General features: G+C 38.1%; 1 protein-coding gene across 2 annotated transcripts in view; it reads right to left on the reverse strand.

The window, feature by feature from the left end:
- Positions 1 to 24,966, reverse strand: part of LOC145993881 (mediator of RNA polymerase II transcription subunit 12-like) — a 224,189-nt gene that overhangs the window by 140,241 nt on the left and 58,982 nt on the right. For both annotated transcript variants that reach the window (XM_083129754.1, XM_083129753.1), the window contains 5 exons: positions 24,590 to 24,839; positions 17,954 to 18,210; positions 16,403 to 16,498; positions 12,330 to 12,479; positions 1,347 to 1,497 (listed from right to left, as the gene is read on the reverse strand). In XM_083129754.1, coding sequence (XP_082985880.1) covers positions 1,347 to 1,497; positions 12,330 to 12,479; positions 16,403 to 16,498; positions 17,954 to 18,210; positions 24,590 to 24,839 — 904 coding nt within the window. The remainder of the gene's footprint in view (positions 1 to 1,346; positions 1,498 to 12,329; positions 12,480 to 16,402; positions 16,499 to 17,953; positions 18,211 to 24,589; positions 24,840 to 24,966) is intronic.

The raw sequence follows: 24,966 nt of genomic DNA on the forward strand, positions 1-24,966 counted from the left end.
ACAGTGCATGATTGTGGGTGTCCAAGCATCAGGTGCATCAATAACCCAGACAGCGACACTGGTCGGATGCGCCGGTTCCAGTGTAGTGAAGGTGTGGAGAGAGTGGCAAGAAAACGGGGAAACGACCACCAAGAGGTAGAATTGCACGGGCGTACGGAAGGTGACACTGCAGGGAGAGCATAGAGTCAAACGGCTTATGACAGGTGAATGCACCATCAGCATCCAGGAATTATGGGACCAATACAACAGTGGATGCACAACACCCATATCCCACAACTGTGTGGCGTACACTGGCATGCATGAAGTTCCACAGAAGACGACCCACTCGTCACCCAATCCTCACGAAGCGTCACCGCCGACTACGTCTTGCTTGGGCCCACGAGCATGCTGATTGGACCATGAACGATTGGGAAAAGGATGAATCATGGTTTTTGCTACACCACTGTGACGGGCATGTTTGGTGCCAACAGCACGAGTCTATAGACCCTTCCTGCATAGTGTGCGGTTGCTTCTGTTAGCATGGACTGGGACCATTGGTGTGTATGGAGGGCCGTGTGACATCCGTTGTGTTTCGGGAGGTGTTAAAGAGACCACTTACACCCCACAATACAACACTTCTACCAACACAGAGATGGCATTTTCCATGACGACAATGCACGGTGCCACCAAGGAGGGACTGTACTTGCTTGGCTGGAGGAATGTTCCACAGAGATGCAGCATATGAACTGGCCCTGTAACTCCACCAATCTTAATCCCATACAGCAGTGGTTCCCAAAGTGGGCACCATAGCAAACTGGGGCAACGTGGATAGCTTACATGGCTGCCGTGAAATGTTCCAGTATTTTCACTGAAATGATACTTATTCCAAATATGTGCTTATTTAGTACTTTTTACATGTAAAATGTCTCTGAAATTGAAATGTGTGTTTATTTTTTAAATTCAGGAAAGCAACCTAACCACACTAACTGAGCGTTGCAAGTGTAAGATAGGGCTACATTCTGACTTGTGCACCGTGGAAAAATCTTGAAACATTGGATGCCGTGAGATGCAAAAGTTTGGAAACCCCTGCCATAGAGCATCTGTGGGATGTTGTGGAACGAGTTCTTCGAACCATTCATCCTGCACTGATGTCAGTTGATTATTATGGGATGCCTTCAGGAGTATATGGAGTCAGATCCCCATGGAGACATATCAGCAACTCGTGGAATCCATGCCACATCGTGCCTAGGCCATCTACTGAGCCACTGTTGGACCAACAAAGTATTAGGTAGGTGGTCGCAATTTAGTGAGCATTCAGTATATATTTATCATACATGGTGGCGTTTATACAAAAAAATATGTATTACCTTCTGCAACATCAATGCTAAACTTCTTGCTGAACAATTTTGATACTTCTTTCGTCATCTTCTTCACAACATGCCGAGCTTCGTCTCTAATGCGACCAACTCCATAGAGGAGAACATGCCTTTGGTTAGAATCATGGCTACAGGAATCATCCTAAAGATTGAAATATTATAATTAAAGTTATTTTAAAAATATTTTTACATCCATCTTAAGAAATAACTGGCCAACTGAATTTAAATCAAGGACTTCCAGGAAAAAATAGTGTCACACATCAAAAAGTAACATTCCAGAAGACAGAAATAGTTTATACTAGAACTGAGCCAACACTGATGCTAAGAATACTCCAAAATCCAGATACAATTCAAATATAATTCCAAGTTTTCACGATAGAATTTCAACAGAACTCAAGGGTCCTGGGTTCGATACCTGGTGGAGGAACATAGTATTTCGGATCCCATTTTAAACTGTAGGTCGTCCCGATTAGCCTTACTGTGAATAAAGTGGAACTTAAAACACCAACTCCACAGAACTCAAGGCCGAAAATGCAGGGTTGTGCAAAAAGAATGCATGTTTTTGGAATAAGTGTAACGTCGTTGATTTTCAAGATACAAACGTTTTAATAACACCAAAACTATTGTTATGAAATGCAGTTTGGATTGGTATACAGAGATGATTTAAGTATGCACACATCCGGAACCTCTCCACAAAGTTTTTCATTGTCTTTGCCAACATTTAGTCTGGCACAACTGTAATTCCTTCACGAATGGTAACTTTCAGCACGTCGACTGAATGAGGTTTTCGACTTGAGGTAACCCTACAGAAAGAAGTCTCAGACAGACAAATCTGGGGAGCGTGGGGGGCAAGAGAGCACCAAAACGCAAGATTACGTGGTGGGGACAGCAACAATGACGTCATCTTTCAAACATCATCTTCCATACTTAAATCATCACTGTATACCTATCCGAACTGCATTTCTCACCGATGGTTTTGGTGTTAATAAAACGTTTGTATCTCGAAAATCAACAACGCTAAACTTACTCCAAAAACATGTGTTCCTCTTGCACCACCCTGTATATATATTCTTTTCAATTGAAGAATTGTTACTAACATTGTACAATAACTCCTTAAGTGTAGATGACATACATATATGCCATTTGCAGTGTGCTGTTGCATTCCGAAGTTGTTCTGTCCTGTGCTTGCTTCGACTAAATTCAACTGCAGGTGGTATCATATACACTATATAACCAAAAGTCACCGGACACCCAGTGCTGTTCATTCCAAAGACACCAGCCAGGTAACTAGTAAGATGTCGGACCTCCCTTCGATAACACTGGTCGACATGGGTTCTGATGTTTGGAAACTAATTGTGGTTTCTGAAACTACATTTGATGCTGATTTCAGAAGTGACCTTGTTTTTGTTGTATCACCCTCAGTTATTTAGAAATCTTCATTGTTGTATAAATCGTAATTCCTGCCCAGAAATTAGAAGTTAATAATATTCCCGATAGATGGCAGTGCACCTCTCATTACATTATATGATTAACAAAATTGCTGAAGATGCCTAGTAACAATGAATGATTCAAAAAATTTGTTTCTAAGTTTTGTTATTCAATACCAACTAATGCAAATAGTACAGTTTTTAATTTATTTACCGTGTATAAGGTTACGTGATCCGAAAACCTTAGTTAAGTGTATTGTAGATATTATATATGTAAATAGCAGTAGGGAATGCAAAATATTTGATAAAGTTTTCGTCATTGTTGATAGTTCGTGCTGTGTTGTGTCGAGAGACAATGTCGTCGTCGTCCAGGATTCTGTTACATTTGTGGAAGCTATGTAGTGAAGAGGCAAAGACAACGTATCACCACATTTGTGAGGTCTGCTTACCACGAATATTTTGGTGTTAAAGTAGGTGATCAGGACAAAAACTGGGCCCCACATGAAGTTTGCAAAACATATGTGGAAGCTTTGCGATTGTGGAAGTGTGGCAAGAGGAAAGCATTGCCATTTGGAATACCAATGGTATGGCGGGAACCAAAAAATCACATTGATGACTGCTATTTCTGTGCTATAGATGTTAGCGGTTTCAGTGCTAAGAACAAGAGCAATGTGAGCTATCCCAACAACATACAATCGGCCATTAGGCCCGTGCCTCATGGGCCAGATGTACCTGTACCACATACGAGTAGTGATAATTGCAGCACTTCAAGTGAGACTGAAGTTGAACGTGCACACTATGATGACAGTGACGATTTCTGTCCTGGTACAAGTACAGGCACTCCGCAACCTTTCACACAACATGAACTGAATGATCTCATAAGAGACCTAAATTTACGAAAGGAGAGTGCCCAACTTCTTGGTTTCTGACTGAGTAAGAAAAACCTGTTGTCTCCAGGAACACATTTCTCACGTTACAGGCATCGAGAGACAGAGCTACTCCCATACTTTACTGAAGACGAAAACCTTGTTTATTGTAACAACATAAGGAAAGTCATAGAAGTGAATGGAGACTTTTCATTGATGCATCACAGACTAGTCTGAAGGGTGTTCTGTTAAATAACTGTAATGTGTTCCCATCGATTCCAGTTGCATATTCTGTGTCGCTTAAGGAAACTTTGAAACTTTGAGGTTCATGCTACTGAAAGTGAAATATGAAGAACATGGTTGGTCTGTTTGTGGAGATTTCAAAGTGATAGCTTTGTTGTTGGGTCTCCAGGCTGGGAACACAAAATTCCCCTGCTTCTTGTGCGAATGGAACAGTCGGGACTGGGAGAATCATTGGAAAGTGAAAACGTGGCCAAGTAGAGAATCTCTCTCTCCAGGGAAGAAGAATGTGACACAACGGCAAAATTCAGTCCTCTAAAATACTGCTTCCTCCATTGCATATTAAGTTAGGGATAATGAAACAGTTTGTGAAAGCGTTAGACAAAGACGGCGAATGCTTTAAATACATTGCCAGGAAATTTCCATCCGTCACTGAGGGTAAGCTCAAAGAGGGTATTTTTGTTGGCCCTCAGATACGGAAACTGATGTTGGATGCAGATTTTGAAGTAATAATGACCGCTACGGAAAGGGATGCCTGGGTAAGTTTCAAAATGGTGGTTGCCCATTTTCTGGGCAATGAAAAACATGTTAACTATGAACATTTTGTGAAAAATCTGCTAACGAATTTATGTAAACTTGGTTGTAGAATGAGCCTCAAATTGCATTTCCTTAACTCACATCTAGATTTCTTTCCGAGTAATCTCGGACACTTCAACGAGGAGCACGGGGAAAGATTTCACAAGGACATATCAGAGATGGAACGGAGATACCAGGGACGATGGAATGTTTCCATGATGGCAGATTTTTGTTGGATGTTAAAAAGAGATGTTCCTACTTCGGTTGTCGGGGAAGGCAGAAAGTCAAAAAGAATGAAGTTTGATCCTGAGTCTCAGTAATTCGAAATGCACTATGTTATATCTCTTTCTAGACATGTGTAAATGAAAATGTACATGAATATAGTATATAATATAGATTTTACAATCTCAATATATGTCCCACTGATTACTATATTTGCAAAAATTATTTATTCTATGTGTCTGTAATATGGTTATATAAACCCCAAATGATCCCAATAATACCATAATAGACCCCTATATGCTATTCAGTTTTCACGATTTGTGAAAAATTGTGACGTGATAGAGCAAAACGGTTTTCAAATTTGAATTCAGCATGAAAAATCCTTTCAGAGTCACCTATTCATTTCAAAACATCGTTCAACTTTTGAAAAAATGTCGACAAGTGTAATTATTAGAGCATCTACTCTTTGGGGCAAGCTTTCCACTATGTTCTGGTATATTGTCAGGATTTTTTTTTCCATTCGTTCTGTAGCCTTGTGAATAGTTCATGAGTGTTGCCACAGTGTGGACAGCATGCTATTGTCTAAAATGTCCTCATAAATACCACTGTTCATTGCCATTGACCAAACCAAATGGCCCAAACTAGGAAAAACAGCCTCAGATCATGACACTATCACCACATTCACTTGGGTGTCTGGTGACTTTTAGTTATATAGTGTATATTCGACCAGACATTGAGAACGTAAGAATCGTGTTACGTGCAGTAACTGTAGTTAGCTGTTGTGTAGTAAAAACAAAAACAGTGGCAGAAGAGAGATAAGACAAAAAGAAGAGGAAGAAGATGAAAAAGAATAATAAGAATATAAGTTAGACAAGAACATTTGTCTTCTCTCATGTAGTGTAGTGTGCAATAGAAAACAGAAATATGGCTCAAAAATGAAGTTTGCGTGACACAAACATTGAGTTGTACTTGTTTCAAACACTTCCACACCAAAAAGATTTACTCTGCACGAACCTGAAGTACAAACATGCTGACATGCTTGGTATTATTGTGTTATTTACATTTGTTGTGGAATATGAAAGCGTCTTGCAAAGAATGTCAACAATTTATGAGCATAAAAAATTATGTACTAATGATTTGCACAAGGAATTCAAATTAAATTATGGTGGGACCGATTCACCATCAGTATAAGTATCAGAATATTAAAACAGTGGTAATTCATTAAAATGAAAGTTCTACCAAATACGATATTAGTCAAAGTATACAAAAGTTGCAAATTGGGCAGAAGTTGCAGGTTATGGAGACTTTACCAACATGCTGTGTGGCAATGTGTGGATCAAGAGAGATATTCAAATAAAAATATATAAATAACTTTCGTGAGTGAGTAGGAATGTTTCAGAACGACGTTTCGGAAGTCTGTACTACTTCCTTAATCAGGTAATAGAATAAAAAAATTAGGTGCCAAACATGGTACTGCATTGCCAAATCGTAAGTTGAGGATCCAGGTTGAGGATAAAAAAGGTAAAAAATTAGTGACGGCATAAAAACTCCGATGCAAATCTTTGCTGGTTAAAAATTTCCTATGTTAAAAACAAAAACTAAAACAAATAAAAATCAAAGACCTATTACAGTCCCCTAGTGAGTTCCGTCAGTGTTGCATAGAACACATGGACAGTGAGCGCTCCTATCCTGCATTGAAGGTGAAATTTCCCCTCCGGCATTCCCCCCCTAAAATCGTATACGTCACCATTACAAGGTGAACTCCCTCTCTTCTTCGACGGCCTTCACAACTTCGGGAGTGACATGAAAACCCAGTTTAGTGTCGGTATTTACCGCTTTATCGCACATTTTAAGAAAAGCGATCCACTGTTCCTCCAGATTACCATCATCTCTGTTAAGATTGTTCCTTTTTCCTGTGCATATAAAAGCAGCTTCATAAACGTTCCTGTTTAATTTATTCTCCTCTTTCCTAATTACTTCCCTTTTTATAATCCTATGTTCCCTCATTATATGTTCGGATAGGACTGTTTTGGGTACCCCTTCCTTAATACAGGGTTTGTCCGGAAAGTAATAGGACTGATTTTTTTTCGCCGCGACTGTACTTTGGAGCGCGTGCGCACTGACTGTATTCGGTAGAGGGGGTTCCTACCTAACCTACAAGCGGCTAGTCAGTTGTCTCCGAGCACCCGGAGAGTCAGAACAGGCTTTTTCGCACGACGTGTTTCTGTGAGTGGTGCAAGCCGAAAATGCAGCGTTCGTTAGAGCAGAGGTACGCGATTAAATTCTGTGTGAAACTCGGTAAATCTGCGACAGAGACGTTTGATATGATCAAGCAGGCTTACCCAGATGATACTTTAGCAAGAAGTGGTGTGTCACAGGTGACGAGTCATGGATCTTTGAGTATGATCCCGAGACAAAGAGGCAATCTTCCGAGTGGCACACGACGGCGTCTCCTCGCCCAAAAAAGGCAAGAATGAGCAAATCCAAAGTGAAAACGATGCTCATTGTCTTTTTTGACATCAAAGGCATCGTCCACCATGAATTTGTTCCTCCTGGACAAACCGTCAACGCCAAGTTTTATGTGGAAGTGCTCAAGAGACTCAAACGAAGGGTCAATCGGGTCCGACAAGACATCGCAGCCGACTGGAAGTTGCACCATGACAACACCTCGGCTCACACCGCCTTTCTTGTGACCAGCTACCTGACCAAGGCAGGCATCCCAACGCTTCCGCAGCCGGCCTACAGCCCAGATGCCCCCCCCCCCCCCCCCCGGACTTCTTTTTGTTTCCTCGCCTGAAAAGGCCGATGAAAGGCAAGCATTTTGAGACGACAGAGGGGATCCAAGCATCTTGCACCGCGGCTCTAAAGGCTATTCCGGAGAATGCCTTCCGTGACACCTTCAATGATTGGAAATCGCGCTGGAAGCGCTGTATCGACGCAGAAGGAGACTACTTTGAAAGTTTTTAAAGAATTGTAACGATTGGCTCAATAATTTTTTTTAAATCGACTCAGTCCTATTACTTTCCGGACAAACCCTGTATCTTTATCATGTTCGTACAATCTAGTGTGCATGTTTCTCTCCGTCTGCCCAACATATTCATTCCCACATTCACATTCGATCCGGTATACCCCTTTTTGTTCTTCTAGGTTATCCTTGTTTCCCCCCTTTTTTGTACCTGGTAAAATTCTTTTCAATATTTCTAGGGGCCCTGATCCCGCATTTTACGCCGTATTTTCTCATTGTTTTTGCAATCTTTTCAGAAACCCCCTTATAATAGGGGATTCCGACGAAATGTCCTTCATTACATTTTTCATTATCATCTTTTTCTTTTTGATTATTACTTTCATTCACGATAATCTTTCTTGCTTTCCTAGCCATCCTATCTAATTCTCGAATATTATATCAATTCTTCTGACCTACCCTTTTAATCCAGGCGATTTCTCTCTCTTTTTCATTGCCATTATTACACAGTCTTTCGGCTCAGATAAAGAAATTAAGGAAAATGTTCAGTTTAACCCCATTGGGGTGTTCTGATATTTTGTTGAGGTACAGTTCACCTGTCAGTTGTTTATGAAAAACACCGGTTGTAAGCACATTTTCAGTTTTGGTAATGCTTAAATCCAAAAAATTAATATTCTCGTCCTTTATATTTCCCCTGGTAAAGCTGATTCTTTCATCTTGTTTCCCTAATTCAACAAAAGCTGTGTCTAATGCATTGCTGTCCCCTATAATGAGGATGTCGTCAACGTATCTGCCATAATACATTAAGCCTAGCCCTACTTGATCTAAAGCCGCTTTTTCTACATAATGCATGAAAACCTTGGTGATGAAACACGAGATTGGATTAGCCATGGCCAGTCCCTCTTTTTGCCGAAAAATCTTACTGTTTACAAAAAAGTAATTATATTCAGTAACAAGAAAAAACCATCGGACATACTCCCATGCGACAAGAATCTCCACCCCATTATCTAAAAGCCATCTCCAGAGGCAGTCTCCAGCTTTTTCTTGGGGTACACTCGGGAATAAGTTAACAACATCAAAACTACTAATGGTGTCATTATTCTCCAGAACCAGTTTTTCAATGGACTTTTTGACCTGAACAGAGTTTTTTACACTAAACTGAGGATTATCCTTGATCTTCCCCAGTCTCTTAACCATTTCTTTGGCCAAACCATATCCCGGATGATCATACATTGGGATAATAGGTCTAAGCGGGACTTCGGGTTTATGTATTTTTGGGATACTGAAGGAAGTTGGAATCTTTCCTTCTTTGACGGGGGTTGACCCCTTTGATAAGTTTCTTTTTTTCGGCAGTTCCTAGGGTGATGTTAGTCTCGATGCCTTTCTTTGTCTCATTTCTAATTGTATTGATTGGGTTCCTTTTAATTTCTTCGAAATCCTTATTCCTAAAAATATCCTCTAATTTCTAATGATACGCATCTTGTTCCATTATTACCATTTTATTTTCCTTATCTGATCTAATCAGATATAGCTTATTGTCATTGACCCATTTTTTCACTTCTCGCATGTATCCCCTAAATTGTTTGTCTTCTTTCCCCCTTTGGTACTCACTATGGTTCTTATATATCTCTCGAAATTTAAGGTTGGTGTGCAAATGTTTGTCTATGATATCACGTATATTTTGCCTAGCATTAACCTTATCTACTCTTTCATCCAGCCCTCCCACAATCTTTTCGGAGGCTATGATGAATTCCTCTTTTTCAAATGCTTCATTTTTAATGGCGAATTTATGCCCCATTTTCATTATTGCTGTTAAAGCTGGGGGTGGGGGGGGGTTCAAGTTTTGTCAAATTCAGGAAGTTTTTTGTTCTTCGGCCTGCTTATGTTCGTGCATCTCGCTTTTTTACCCCATTGTTAATATTCAATTTAGCTAGTTTTTTCTGGATTACGTGATAATCCATTTTTTCTCGCATTTTCAACCGCTTTAAAATGACATTCCTCAATAAGTCCCCATGTCACTCCGTCAAGTCGTGTCTCTATCTCCAAATATAGCTTGTAACAATCGTGATTGAGCTTTACGACCTGTCCATGTGCCTCCCTAATACACTTCCCCAGCATATAAAAATTGTAATTCCTTCTTTTGTTCCTGCCCCCTATTGCTAAAAGGTTGATACCCCCATTTTAGAAAACCCGGAATGTGACCTGTCATTTTACATTGTCTGAGAAAGGCAATTCCAATCAGCATCTTATTTAATTTGATCCTCAACTTTTCGAAGTTCCGCACTTTCCTACCCGTATCGGAGATTGCAAACACATTACAATGGTGCACTATCAATTCAAATAAAAATATATAAATGTCGTTCTGAAAAATTCCTATTTACTCATATAAGTTATTTACATATTTTTAATTGAATTGATAGTGAGTAAATCGCACCATTGTAATATGTTCAAGAGAGATAGTGGGATTCTTTAATAGTATCGGGTCTTACTGGTGATTAAATTCAAACTACCACATTTACACATGTATAAGGTGCACGTGGGTTTTGATTGGAAACCATCTGTACCGATGGTTAAAATCAAGTACTACAAAAAAAATATACTGTGCCCAGATATTATTCAGGCCACAAAAGTTGTCCATAAAAAAAAACTTTCTATGCAAGTGGAGTATTGTCATGAAGAACATCTCAAAAAATTTCTTCCATGTAGTTGGAAAAACTTGCAACATCAAGCATTGCAACAGTAAAATGTCTATGGTGCAGGAAAAGACAATGTGTGTGTTGTGGTTGTGAGAAACAATCTCCTGTAACTGTTCAGCATCGTTATAGGAAAGAATACAAGAAGGATCCACCTACGAAACAATCACTAGGGCATTGAATAAAACAATTCCAGGAAACTGGTAGTGTGTTACACCAAAAGGGGAACGGTAGGCTAACCGTTGAAATGATACAGGAGCCATTTTCACAGTCTCGCATTCCCCGGATCTGAAGCTCCTAGAATTCTTTATGTGGGGTTACGTGAAGGATGTTGTCTACACCAAGAAAGTTACAAACTTGATGGAATTGAAGTCCAGGATCGAGAAGGCTGTGGCATTAATCACCGTGGATATGATCCGCAACACGTGGAGTAAATTCCATCAATAGACTAGATATTGTGAAAGCCACTCAGGGTGCTCTGGTGCCCATGTAGAGGTTTATTAATGATGAGAACTATGTTCACTAAGAATTCCTTGAGTCAATGAATGCAATGCTATGTCCGATGATTGCAAGAAACTTTATACATTAAAGACATATGGATCTGATATTGGTGTGTGTGTATGTATATCTATCATCTTTGTAAGTGAATGAGTTGTACTGATATTGTGAAGTATTATCATGAAAACAGTCAATTACTGTACTGTTTTTTGCTAGGTGGACCCATATCAATCATTCAGTTTCTATCATATTGCCTTCATTTCCCGTTAAACATATTCCAGTGTTTCACAATTCTGTCATGGGTAAACATAATCATTATAACTATTACAGGGTGTCTATCCAAATAACAAATTCAAAATTCTTGACATTTCCTTGACCTTTTTATCATTTTCCTTAACCTTTATTTGCACGACCCATTTTAGGCAAAGTTGGAAATTAGCAATTAAGAAAATAAATATTTATTTCATGAAAAATCCCTAGCAAAACGCTAGTAAAGATGAAAAACCGAAGCTGTATTGAACAAGATAAATAGACTTTCTTAATCTCTTAATGCACCTTGTACACAATTTGGCAGACTAACATCTGGACTCACAGCCAGTAAGTATAATCTTATGTGGCTAATGTTGACGTCCCTATGTATTTGCGATTGTCCCTTCATCCATCTTATCAGTACCATCATTCATCACATCTTCATGATTAGCAAAAGGGGCAGAAAAGTGAAGTAAAATAAATTAAATCAATCAGTTATTGTGATAGCGAAGATTCTTAACTGCAAGTATAATTTCTTGATTTTTATTGACCTTTACCTACTTGCTGATTACCTTTTTATTTTATTATTATTATTATTTTACTTTCATGACTTTCTTGACACCGTGTATTATTATTATTTTACAATTATGGATTTCAATTTTTAAAATGAAGTGAATAATTGGTCACAATAATATCATATTCCTTCAAAAATTACCAAAATGTGAATAGGGAACCTCACCTTCCTTTACTACTCAATTCGAACACTACAAGCCAAGGTCAGAACTCAGCAGGCTGTTCCGCGTATGTTTGACCAAACGTGAACCCTCCCCCCCCCACGCAGAATGAACTAGCCCAACTTTGGTCAGGCACGTTTGTCAGTGTAGTGTGTAGGCTGTGAGAGAGTGGTTGTGTTTTCTCCCTAGGCTGAAAATCCCCCCCCCCAAACTTAGCTGCTTTTGGGAGGAGCACGTTGTATAACTTTTCCAAGTGGTTGTTTTTTCTCGCTTGGCTGAAAAAGGCTGCCAAAACTGAGTTGCTTTTGGGAGGGTTATGTTGTAGCCCTCTTATGACAGTTCTCCAACGGAGCCTTCTGCAATGGAAACTACCTTGCCGGGCCATAGTTCGGAACCAGGGGAGACACATCGAGCACTGCCACACCTGGCACCACGGATTTTCGTAACTATTTGGTCACATATAAGCCGAACAGCCTCTGTACCACAGGTATTTACATAGGTACTAACCATGGGCAGAGGAAAGTGGGTGGTGTAGATCAGATGACGAGACTGACGGCAGCTCTCCCTGTTTCCCCCACCTTCTTCCATAGCAGTTGCGATTGGTGCAACAGTAGCTAATGAAGGTGGAGCATCATCTTTTGGTGAATCTGGTGCATCCTTTAAAGAAGAAAAAAAAAGAAGGAATTATTGACATAATATCCTGTATGGACAAAAAATGGAATTATACCTATAAAAATAAGTAGCATTGTGCCTTTCTGTGGATTGATGAATCACCACAATTAAAACAAACCAATTAACAATTTCATGTGCGGCAAAGAGCAACGATCAGCTGTATCCATGGTTAAAGACAAAAATCAGCCATAGACAAGCACACGTTTTAGCATTCTGAGGTAAACAATACTTAAGAAAACAGAAACTTTGCAACTTTGGCAGAGAAAGATAACACACACCTTTCTTGCGTAAAAACTTAAATCCAAAATCTATACTGGGATTAATATTAGCATAAAGCTGGTGGAAACCTATACAACTGTTGTAAATTTCATAATTGGGAAACTGTATTTTTCTTTTCGAAGAATCCACACTTGAATTCCTCTACTACAACAGTTATCGCCCGGAAATAGCAGACGACACAGACCCAGACGCACAGTTAACAGCGCACCTAGCGGCAGCCGGAGAACTACAAACAAAAGACGCGCGCCAAACAACAGTACAGCAAGTTCCGAGGATGGTGGCAGTGGCCATTGAAATTAATCGAAAAAGAAAAAACAGCTTCACGGATAAAATTGAGTACTAGTTTCTCCATATTTATAACTGTTGTAAAATTACACAATGACGATGCCATGATGAGGTTCAAACAGGTGTGTCACCAAAAGAGGAAGGATGGGCTAAAGCTATCATGAAAACTCTCAGCCAATCTTCCTTCTCATCCAAATACCAAATTTACGGGTGTATAATGTGTGCATGCATAATGCGCACCCTGGTTTCTGATGGGGAAAAGTGACAAGGTTCAATTCAGGTTCAGGAAATGGCCTTCTTAGTTGTACAACCAACCTTAGAGCAGGCTGTACAAAACATGTATTTGCAATTTTTTATTTTCTTTAGGCAGTTTATTCCTTAACAAATTAACCTAGGACAGAAAATAAATGTATTATGTACTAATTTAACTTGAATCCCCATATATGCATATATATAAAAGGGGAAAAAATACAATACATCCTAATTAACGTAATTTCTTTTTTGGGTATCTAAACCATTGTTCCAAGCACGTGGAACATTTTCAAAGTGTTATTAATTAAGCTAACCTACAAGGTTACAGACCCAAAAAACGCTTTGAAAACAATTTTTTAAGTGTTAGCAATTAATTCCTGGCAATCACATTCATTAAAAGCAAAATATTTAAAATCTCAAAATTTTTACATTAAATTCAAGGCTCATTCAATATATAACCGGAAATATGTTGTAACAAATATTTATTACAAGTACCAAAACAATTACAGTACTACGTTTCAACATAGTCCCACCCTACTTCAATGCACCTACATCCACGCTTGATAAGGGCACTGATTTCACAGGAAAAAACATCTTTGGGACGAGCGCATAACCACTCATAAACCTCTGATTGGACTTCGGATTCTAGAACCTCAATCCACTTAGTCCATCTTTCAGTGGGCCAAAGGTTTGGAAAACGGAAGATGCGAGATCGGGCAAATATGGAGGGTGGGGTAAGCACTCAAACTTTAGGTCCTCGATGTTAGACAAAGTGACACTGGTAGGTCTCGCATTGTCATGGAGCGAGTGGACACACGACCATGTCTCTGCAGAATGACTGGTTTCAGTTTTTCGTCCAAAAGGTTGGAGTAGGTGGTACTGTTTACATTATGACCACTGGGAATGTAATGTTCAAGAATTGGCCCCTTTTTATCCCAAAACAAAGTTAACATGACCTTTCCGGCACTCCGTTGAGTACGCACTTTCTTCAGTCTGGGAGAAGAAGAATGTTTCCAATGCATTGTTATCCTCTTACATTGTGGTTCATAGAAATGAACCCAACTTTCATCTCTAGTGACAGTACGATGAAGAAATGTCTCACCGTGAGCTTCATAACATCGCAAAAGTTGTCTGCACACATCTGTGCTTTCACTATGTTGACACAAAAAAAAATTGTTGTGAGAGGAAACTTTTTACGATTCATACCATTGTATGATGTGACTGGAAAGAGAATCGAAAAGGCTACATTGGACAAGTTGCATTCATTAAATATAGACTTAAATAAAATATTTGTGGACAAGGATATGACGGAGCTGCGTCAATGTCAGAGTCCATGCACATGTAAAGGAAATAATTCCATCAACCTTGTATGTTCACTGCTCTGCTCACAGTCTCAACTTAGCTGTATCCAGTGCTTGTGAAGTTGCTGCTAGTAGAAACTGCATGGGCACAATATCAAGACTCTACAAATTTCTTAATGCGCCTAAAAGACAACATGTTTTAAAATCGGCGATAAATGAATTGGAAACTACAACTTCAAGGCGTGAAAAATTAATTAAACTTTGTGCAACACATTGGTTGGAAAGGTACGACTGACTCAGTGGCTGCGGTGGTGGAATTGTATGACCCTATTATTGCAACCCTCCAAAACATATCAAAATGAAAAAACAAAGACTCGTTGGCACAGGCAAATTCACTTTTATGTGCTCCGAGTGATTGTCAATTTGTGATACCTTTGTTTTGTATTCAAAACCTGTTTTCTTGACATCTACCTTTATGTAAATTCCTGCAGAATTCGACCATTGATCTATTGGAAACAGTAAACCTCGCTGAAGATATTAACAATGAAATGAAAACCTTGCGCAAAAATGTCAATGAAGAATTTCTAAAAATCTTTACTTGTGCTTCCGAAGCCTTAGATGGGTTGGGAGTCCTCCATTCAAATCCCCCGCATGGCAGCATGACAGAGAGACCGTGTGAACTTGAACTTACCATCTGCGACACCAGAAATTTACTTTCACGTCTATTTTCATCCCATTTCTGGATTCCTTTATATCCCCATTGGATGCTCGTTCCTTGAAACATAAGGAAATTTTGAAGAGTTTTCAGTGTCTTTTAACTAGCAACCCATTTCCTCTGCCTTCTCAAGTTGCTGCTTTCACTTCGCCCACGGAGTTCTATGCCAGTGATATAAGAAGTGATTGCCAAGAAGACCTGAATACTGAGTTAGCATTATGATACAGAAAAATGGCACATCATGAGAAGGTAGACCAACCAAAAACTGCTGTAGATGGATTAGCCATTTGCAATCCAGACATCATGCCAAATACACTTACATTGGCAGAAATATTAGCTGTGCTACCCGTGTCCACATGCACAAACGAAAGATCTTTCTCAACATTGCACTGCTTAAAAACATATTTGCGCTATTCTACAGGAAATACATGATTAAATGGATTGGCACTCCTGAACATACATGAGAAGCACACTTCAACTGCAGAAGATGTGTTGAATGAACTAATGAAAAAAAGTCGTCGTTTGGACATTCTGCTGTGAAACCCAATGTGCAGTGACAAATATGATTATTTGATTTATACTGGATTAAACTTACTTTTGAATGCAAAAATAGACTCGGTGAAATTGGCCTACATGTAGATAGTGAGTGTGAATTCTACATCGTGCCTCTTCATCATCCTGGTGGGCGAGTTCCATACTTTGATTATTTAAATTTGTTTTAATATATTTGCTTGTTCCCATGGATTTCCTTCACACTTAAAATGTTTTACGTATCATATACAAATAACCATTGACTAGACAATTATTTCATAATAAAGTTGACATGCTCCTGGAATTTATTAAAAATGGAATGACTAAAAAGTAATTTCGTTTTATTGCTTTCATAAGCATATTATTCAACCGAGTAAATATGTACGGGGAACATGGCAACTCCACACACAGTGATGTCCGTTGAACCGTGGAAACTGCAGGCTGTCACTTTGAGTCAGTGCGGGAGTAGTTGCCACATTCCACGTAGGAACAAAGGACACAATTGTTAGGTTTCATTAGAATAACAAATTGATTGCAATAATTACCATGCTGTTCTGCTGCTCTTCTTTTATATGTTGCAGCAACTTGTCCAGATCATCATCTATCTTGCTGTCATCATAATCCATGTTACGAACATGATCCTAAGATAGGGATGGAAAAAAGGGGTAATTGCATAAGCTCTCTATTGCAATACTTTAATACTACAAAGCATGTAGAGTGGAACTCTGATTAAATATTCAATGTTCATGTTACCAAAAGTTACAAAATTTTAAAGTTTTTATAAACTTTCTTCTTTTTTCTTTTTAAACTTTTCATCTTGGTCATCCTGAAAAATGTAAACCGGAGGTTCCACTGAAGAAGGATTTGTTAACACGGATAATTACTCTGGCTTGTTCTAAATTATAATCTCGTTACTGCAAATAAAGCAATGGCATTACTGATTGGATAAAGATTTCTGCTTACGAGGTAAATATAAAGATTTTCATATAAATCAAAATATCATGGTCACTAGCTGTTCCACCTACTTCTTTCACCTGGTTTTTAAAACTCATTTTAACTTTGACAATGCTCTACAAGTTATATGTATAGGCACATAAAAATTTTAATGTGCTTCAGGAAGCAGTAACTTAAGAGAATTTAAAAAAAAATTAAATGAAATAACTTTAGTGCCATGTACTTTAAAGAACTTACTAGATGATGAGAACATTTCTTACTACCACTAAAAACTTCAAAAGAATCTGACCTTCCTTTATTTCTGTAATCCCATCCAACTGGAGTTATCTCATGAGGAAAATAAATAAATAAATAAATAAAACAAATTATATTTTAACCTTTATCAAAAAGGGTCTTCATCAGAAATAGGTGCACCTAAAAAACTAAGGAAGAGTTTCATCCATGTTTTAAATGTGCCAAGTCCTGACGAAGACCATAGTTGTTGAGAATTAAACATCAATGATGTTTCAAGTATGCTACTACTATGATGGGTTTGAGCATCTCGCTTGCACTTGTGGCTGCCAGGGAGAAGTGCACCATTCCTGCTTGCATACTGCACCTCAAGGCCAGTAAGCAGCAATGGAATGGGGAGTCACTGCACTGGCAGTCCAAAAGTACTGCCGGAGAAGGTGCCCTCATCTTCACATAACCACCTCCTGTTTCCTCAACCATGATTACAATGGCACTGCACTGTTACTCACGAATCAGATGACAAGAAGTTTCCCACTACAGGAACATGACCAAAGAAGTCCTCTACCTTGTTCTCCTCCTCCATCTTCTCTCTGCCCCTCCTACAGTATTTCTGCTTACTCTGCAGTCCACATGTGCATACGAGAGTGCTTTTTCACAAATACTGCAGGTTGATCAGACCTGTACTACATACAGGATCCTCTATCATTTCACTCACCTTTGAAAACTCGCAAGATGGTAGTCAAGTCAAATCACTACTCATAGACAGAATTCATGGATTTAGGTCTGATTGTACTACTTACAATTTTGAACAAAACATTCGTATCAGCTAGTTTTTGTAAGGATTATGTGGACAATGGATTAACATATTTTAAGAGAACAACTTGAAAGTAAAAGTAATTTCTTTCACCTACCTGAGGTTCCAGCTTGGTAGGTTTCAGATCAATTCCTGGAAAGAGAGAACTGTCATCATCTTTTGGTTCAGTCTTTAGATCGCTAACACCTGGTGTGGCTGGTTTGGCTGGTGCAACGGGATTGGTGATCAAGTCTCCTCGGGAGATAAGTGTACACATATAGGCATCATGTGAAAACACATCGTGATGAACAAGTTCATAAAATAGTAATACCAAGTTGGCAAACATTGCCCGGTTTTGCGGGGAAGGATTTTCTTCTGTAAAGAAAGAAAATATATTGCTCTCAATACACAAGACTAAATGGTACAAATTAATAAATTAATTAATTACAGTATTAAACTTCATTACATAATAAATATTATTTCTTTATGGCAATTCTGGGCCTCCCTGATGGCACAGTGGTAGCGTCGTTGCCTTGTAATCAAGGGGAACCCGGGTTCGATACTTGGTGGAGGCACATGGCACTGTGGTCCGGATCCCACTTTAAACTGTAGGTCCCGTCCCAATTAGCCTTTCTGTGCATAAAGTGGACTTAAACAACAAATCAATCAATCAATCAATTTATGGCAATTCTTCAAATTTTGGATAAACTTTGTCAAATTATTTTGTTTACTTTATGCTCAAATACAATAATCTAGGTTAGATCTACTGTTTAATGTGCCTTCAATGGGGATAAAAACTTTCTTAATTACAAGGTGACACCATCAGGGAGGCCCAAAATTTGGATATGGTTTAAAAAATGCAGTGGAACCCCAATTTTACTTTCCTGGATATAACATTTTCCTGCATTATACATTCAATTTTGATGGTCCAAACATAAAATTTACCTGTATTTTACATTTTTCTGCATTTTAAATTTTATCAGCTTGGTCCCCTGAAAAACGTAAAATCGAGGTTCCACTGTATTTATAAATGAGTTTAATATAGAAAGCATAAAAAAAATAAAACATTTCCCATGTTTCTCAACGTTCAAATCCAATTCTTCATAAGATTTCATTTGATCCTCTTCTGATGTGAATCCTTCCCTTTCCTCAACATTGTTTTAATTTCTGTGCTATGTACAGTATAATAAGAATATACACAATAAATAATGTTATTTACAACACTAGGCATTACAGATGGAAGTTTAAGCATACTTTATCAAGATAGGTTAACTAGGATAGTACCTATAATTTTAAAGAGATGTGAACCATTGGGGTGTAAGGGGTGACCTTCCACATAGGCGCCCAAAAGTCAACCTCACTTCCACGTAGTGCACCCTGGACTACTGACTAACGAGGCTCTGGCGACTGGCACTATGGCCAGTATAATTTTGTGTGTATTGTCCTGTTTGTTGTCCTTGTGTGTGCTGAGTGCCCGTTTACGGCCTCAGCTTTTAACAGAAGTCAGAACATTTTAACATTTTTAGTTATGCAACGCTAGAGTTGTTATTTGTAATGATAAGGGGCTGGCCCCCGTATAATGTGACGGGAGCAAAATAGCCTAAGTGCTGACGCTCCCAAAATTTTAAATTCAAAATCAAATCAGATGTGAACCATTGATACGTGACCCCTTGTTAATCAAACCCAACTGAATCAATGCAACTTTTTGCATTTTACAAGGAATTTTGCTTCTTACGTACTGCAACATTAAGATCTTGATCAGAGTTGGCATTTTGCCCGGGTTCTTTTGAAAAAAACTGGTTTTTTCAGTTTTTTCAGATAAAACCTAATAAAACCTGGGCAAAACTGGGTTTTATTGGTTTTTTCAGGTTATGTTTATAAATACATATATTTTGAAAATGATATTGGAACATTCAATTTGTATTGTTTTAGTTCACTGAATCAAAAACTATTTAATATTTTCTGTTAACATTGTTAAGAATTGACAATCAAGGTCTCACACCTTGAAATGATTAAACTAAAAACATACATAACCCATGCCACAACAGACTGACTATTTAGGGCCAAGGCCTACCTACCAACTGCCGGCCACACTCCCACCTGATCCTACTCTTAAAAGGTGACGTATGGTCAGCATGATGCTGATGAACCCCCAGTCGTCGTCGTAGGTTTTCATAACCGGGTTATGCTTCTCATTAGTAGCTCCCCAATTTAATCATGATTGTGAGTGTTCACCAGTCTCATACACAGGCCGAAATCTCAGGAGCCTCAAACCTACACACGTCCCATAGCCGGAGCCCAAAGCATGACCACACAGCCACAGTGCGGGACAAATGATTAAATTATCTAAAATACTATCTTCTGAAAAATTGGACCAACAGTTTGATTCTACTCTTGCTGGATGGCATAACAGTTAATATATCTATGATCAGTTTCCAGGGTTGTGCATTGCAATACTATACTAATACTTGATAGATGCGGTGGTTTAGTCAACCTCCGTGGTGGAGTGGTTAGCACAGTATGCTGTAATGCCAGCCGGGTTCGAATCCTGGTTCGGACGTGGATGTTTGTGTTTGTCCCAATGATAATAGAGAGAGGCAGCCCCTGTGGCGGAATGTTAAGCACATCGTGCTACGGCAGCAGGGGTTTCGGGTTCGAATCCTGGCCTGGATGTTTGTGAGTGTTCACTAATCGTATGATCACTCATCCCTATCTTGGCAAATTAGCCAAAAGTGGCACAAGAAGCAAAGTAAGATAAAGCAAAAAGCAAATCAATCAATCGATAATACAGAGAAAATAGAGAGATTAATGTCCCTGCATAAAACTGGGTTCACAGTTGTGTTTCCTCATTATTTCTGTGGATATTTCAAGTTTAAATATCTCCTCAGCGTATTAACTATGCCAAAATTATAAGGCTGACATATTTGATTGTCTTGACTGATTTCATCCAAATGAAATACCATATCCATTCTCCAAAATATCTGGTTGCTATGGAACTAACAGTTCCCATGGACAAAACATTAGTGGCCCCAATTTGGATCCAAGCATAGATATGCACTATATTGTTAAAATAATTATTTGTCAAGCCATAGCTTTAGAAATTTCCTAAAATATTTAAGTCTCCATTCTTTATGTCCAAAAATGTAGTTTAGGCAGATATTTGAAAGTGGCATCAGAATTTGGAGCTACCTCACAATATGAAAAATCAATTTTTCATCCACCATCTTGAAATGCTTTCAACAAATGCAAATGCAAAATAAAATCATTCCCTGGGTGTATCTATTTGCGACATGAATTTCAGCTTAAAAATTAAATTTGCTACAGATATCGTGGTCTCTAGATTGGTGACTTTCCCCCACCCTTCGTAAACCACACACTATATTACAAAGTAATGCTCAAGTAATGTCCTAACGTGGTTTTCTTAATCTACGAAAATCTAACCTCAAATATTTGCATAACTTAAAGCTCTCGCAAGGCATGTTAAATCAGTCTGTCGTCTACCATCCTTAAACATGGTGACAAATTTTTCTCAAATACAATATGACATGAATCCTTTAAGTTATTTTGTAACTCTAAAAATTGCAACTCAAAAGTTTTACATTTATGGCAAAATGTATGTTTGCGATTTTACCACCACTTTTCTATTAAACTATGAAATATAATTTTAAGTGTTACTGCAAAATTGCGGACCGATGAATTATCTACAATGACTGAGTTTAGTTCCTTATACTCCGAAAATGCATTGTAGACAGTTTTGGGGGAAAAGAGAGCATGGTATAGTGTGTGCGTGCAACATCAGGAAAATCAGTTTTTCATGCACCATCTTGAAACACATTGTTCAATTTCACTCACATGTAATACCATTGAAGTCTGTCTCTAGTTGCAGAAACATGTTATCATGGTTACTAAATAGATGACTTGTCTTTCTTTGCTCATCCACCCCACCCATGTTCCTCCTAAATTGTGCATTATGTTTCGATAATTTTATTGTGAATTTACAGTGCAAGTGATGTCACAATGCTCCTGAAAGTTTTGTTCTCAAAGTTTGGAATTGTAGTATCTAAAAAGGTTTGAAAATGTCAAAAATGGTCAAAATATGAAATTATCTATATGCATTGTATTTACTTGAGTACCCCACATCCCCTATTTTTAAGGAAAAAATAAATTGTGATAGATTGTGATAGTGCTCGACTTCTTGGGTATAGAGCTCCTAACCACAAGTAACATTTATCCTACATGGGCAAGCAACCCATTATGTTCAATCAATGCACTCAACTGGTGGGAGGGAGGGGTCACTGTCTCAGTGCAAGGCATAGGAAAGAAAACAGAACATTTGCACACATACTAAATTTTGAGAAATGAAATGGATCATTCGAAAAGTGTTTGGTTTAATTATACCACAATTAACTTTATTCTACTTTAACGACATTTCAATAAAATGAACTCAATTCTCCTTTGGAATGTTTTATACATGGCAAATTTATTGTAAACGTTGATCATTACAGGTGAAACTACGTGGCTAGCCCACATACGGAAGTGACTGATATCTAAAGTGCTACCACATTTCAAAATTATAAACTTGGTTCGTTCAATATTTTACCCAAGTATTTCAGACACTTTTGATTTTTTTGTTTCTTGGATATATGTTCACATTATTTCTGTTAAAAGTCCATTTCTTACATGATTTGAGAAAAATATCCTAAAAAACCCACTGTGGCTTCTATCACATTAATTATTTTGAGTATTATAAGCTTGGCTAAGCCTTTATTTTACAAGTTTTCTCAAACTGCTGACAATTCTAGAACCTCTCAATTATTTCAAGCAATAATTTACATTTTCTGAAAAAAACCCACAAAAAAACACATTTTGAGTGGGTTTTTTTCAAGGTGGGTTTTTCTGAAAAAAACTCACATGGGGAAAACTGGGCTGGGCCCAACCAGGCCAACCCTGTGATGTATTCATATTGTCAATACCAATGGCATCACTATCAGTAAGTATGGGATGGAATTTAATAACGGATATTTCTAGTGCCAGAGTGTATGGTAAAGTCCAAAAAATTGCCACTGGACCCTTTTGAAGAGTGTATCCTCGAAATAATGCAAAAACTGAAATTTTCATTTATTTTGCGCTGATATTACAAAAAAATGTAGTTTTTGATTGAATAACAACTATTTTAATATTCCAATCTAATTTTTTAATAATTTGGCACAATTGCAATGGAATTCTTATACGTAAGTTAGTAGACCTGAAGTGATCTGGTCCAATCCGTAGGGCATGCAACTGCAATGTGGAGGAACTGGGTTCAATTCCTTGGGTGGGTGATTTCAGGTGGAAAAAAATAATCAGCAATGTCTCTGCATGAAGCAGCTCTATGATCCATCCAGCATCTAATAATAATAATAATAAAAAGTACCTGGGTGCTGGAATGTGGTCCTGATCACATCTTCCCTCCATAAATGACAAACTGTGTGGGGCTCTACCTCTCGCCCACCCAATGCCCTCACAGCATGTTACAATGTGCAGGGAGTAGTAGGGATGGGCCAATATGAAATTTTGGCCAATATCATTTCAGTAAATACTTAAAATTTACTGATACCGATACCAATATTCTACCGATCCAATATAAAATTCCAAATGGACTTCAAAGAATCTAACTGATTCATTCACCTCCTTAATAAATGTGTGTCAGCACATAACCTCAATGCAAAATGAGCTGAATATTTAAAGATTTACTTTAAAGAAAAGTAGGGCATATAGATTGTGTGTTAATTTCCATAAAAATTATAACAAAAAGGCAAAATATTGCACTAAAGTTTAAGATATTTATAGATATATCGGATTGGTAAAATTACATCGATATGCCTATATTGGCTGATAAAATAGAGTACCGATTCATCCATCCCATCCCTATAATATATATCGAATCTATACAATTATCGTAATTTTGTTGATAAACAGATACACCGATTATCTCTATATCACTTGATACCAATAAGAGTACAAATTAAAATGACTCATCCCTAATACTTCATTAATTCAGAACAATAATTCGTACTGGTAAGAGTATTTGCACAGACAGGGGTATTGCTTCAAAGTGGTATTGGCTCAGCCCAATTAGTAGACGCATGCATATTTTGTTTTTGACGAAAACACAAAATGTGAAATAACACATTGTGATGTTAATTTTTCATGTCTCTGATAGATGTGAGGTGCATTTTCCTACCCTGTTTTATCATGAAATAATGCGAAATAGACTCTTAAACATGAAATTTAGAGTTTATTTACCGATGCGACACTTTCTGAAGTAAGAATTATCCTGTTAGTTATGCAATTCACGGAAAATTAATTAATTCTGCTGTAAATATTTGAGAAGCAAAAATTGACCCCTTTCTACAGGTATTAACTTAATATTCTGGTAACAACAAATGTGCTATTAGAAGGGATATGTTTATTTTGTGTAGCAAGTGCAGGTTTTAAATCAAATGTAGGATTATAATCACATTTTTAAAACCAAAATGTCATTTTATATTCCACTTTTTCACCACTATGGCAGCGGAATTTTATTTTATTCACTGCTTTTGAACCCGAAATTGACTTGGTTTTTGTACAGAAATGTTGCTTTTTTTATTTACCAAAAGTATATATGCCTCTACCAATTAGTAACAAGAAAAATTTACTCTTCGTAAATTACAGGCCGAGCGTAAACAAATATTGACACAACACAGAATAAAATTAATAGGAACTTTGCACTTACCCAAAACAGGAGCCTCTGCATCAAGGAATTGCATCAGTAGAGGCTGGAAGACAGGAAGGCCAGTTGGTGCCCCTGCAGTCGAAGACACTGAATCCTTTTCGTCACCAACATCTGCGTCATTTGACACTATATCACTCTGTCGCTTCTCAAGCAGCTTAGCAACTACCAACGCTCTATGCTCTCCCCAGCGCTGAGTGCTAACAGCCCACTCGCAGAGTATTTGGATGATAGGCTCATCTTGCATAAGGGGCTGTAAGAACAAAGCATGCACTAAGTAAACCAAGCCACTGATTAATAGGTTATCATCTTAATCGGAGATTAACCTTCGCCTGTCTTTTTTCTTCTAAACCCTATTTATACATATGTTTTGAAAAACA

Source organism: Lepisma saccharinum, chromosome 10, assembly GCF_977018435.1.
Source record: "Lepisma saccharinum chromosome 10, izLepSacc3.1, whole genome shotgun sequence".
NCBI classification, from domain to species: domain Eukaryota; kingdom Metazoa; phylum Arthropoda; class Insecta; order Zygentoma; family Lepismatidae; genus Lepisma; species Lepisma saccharinum.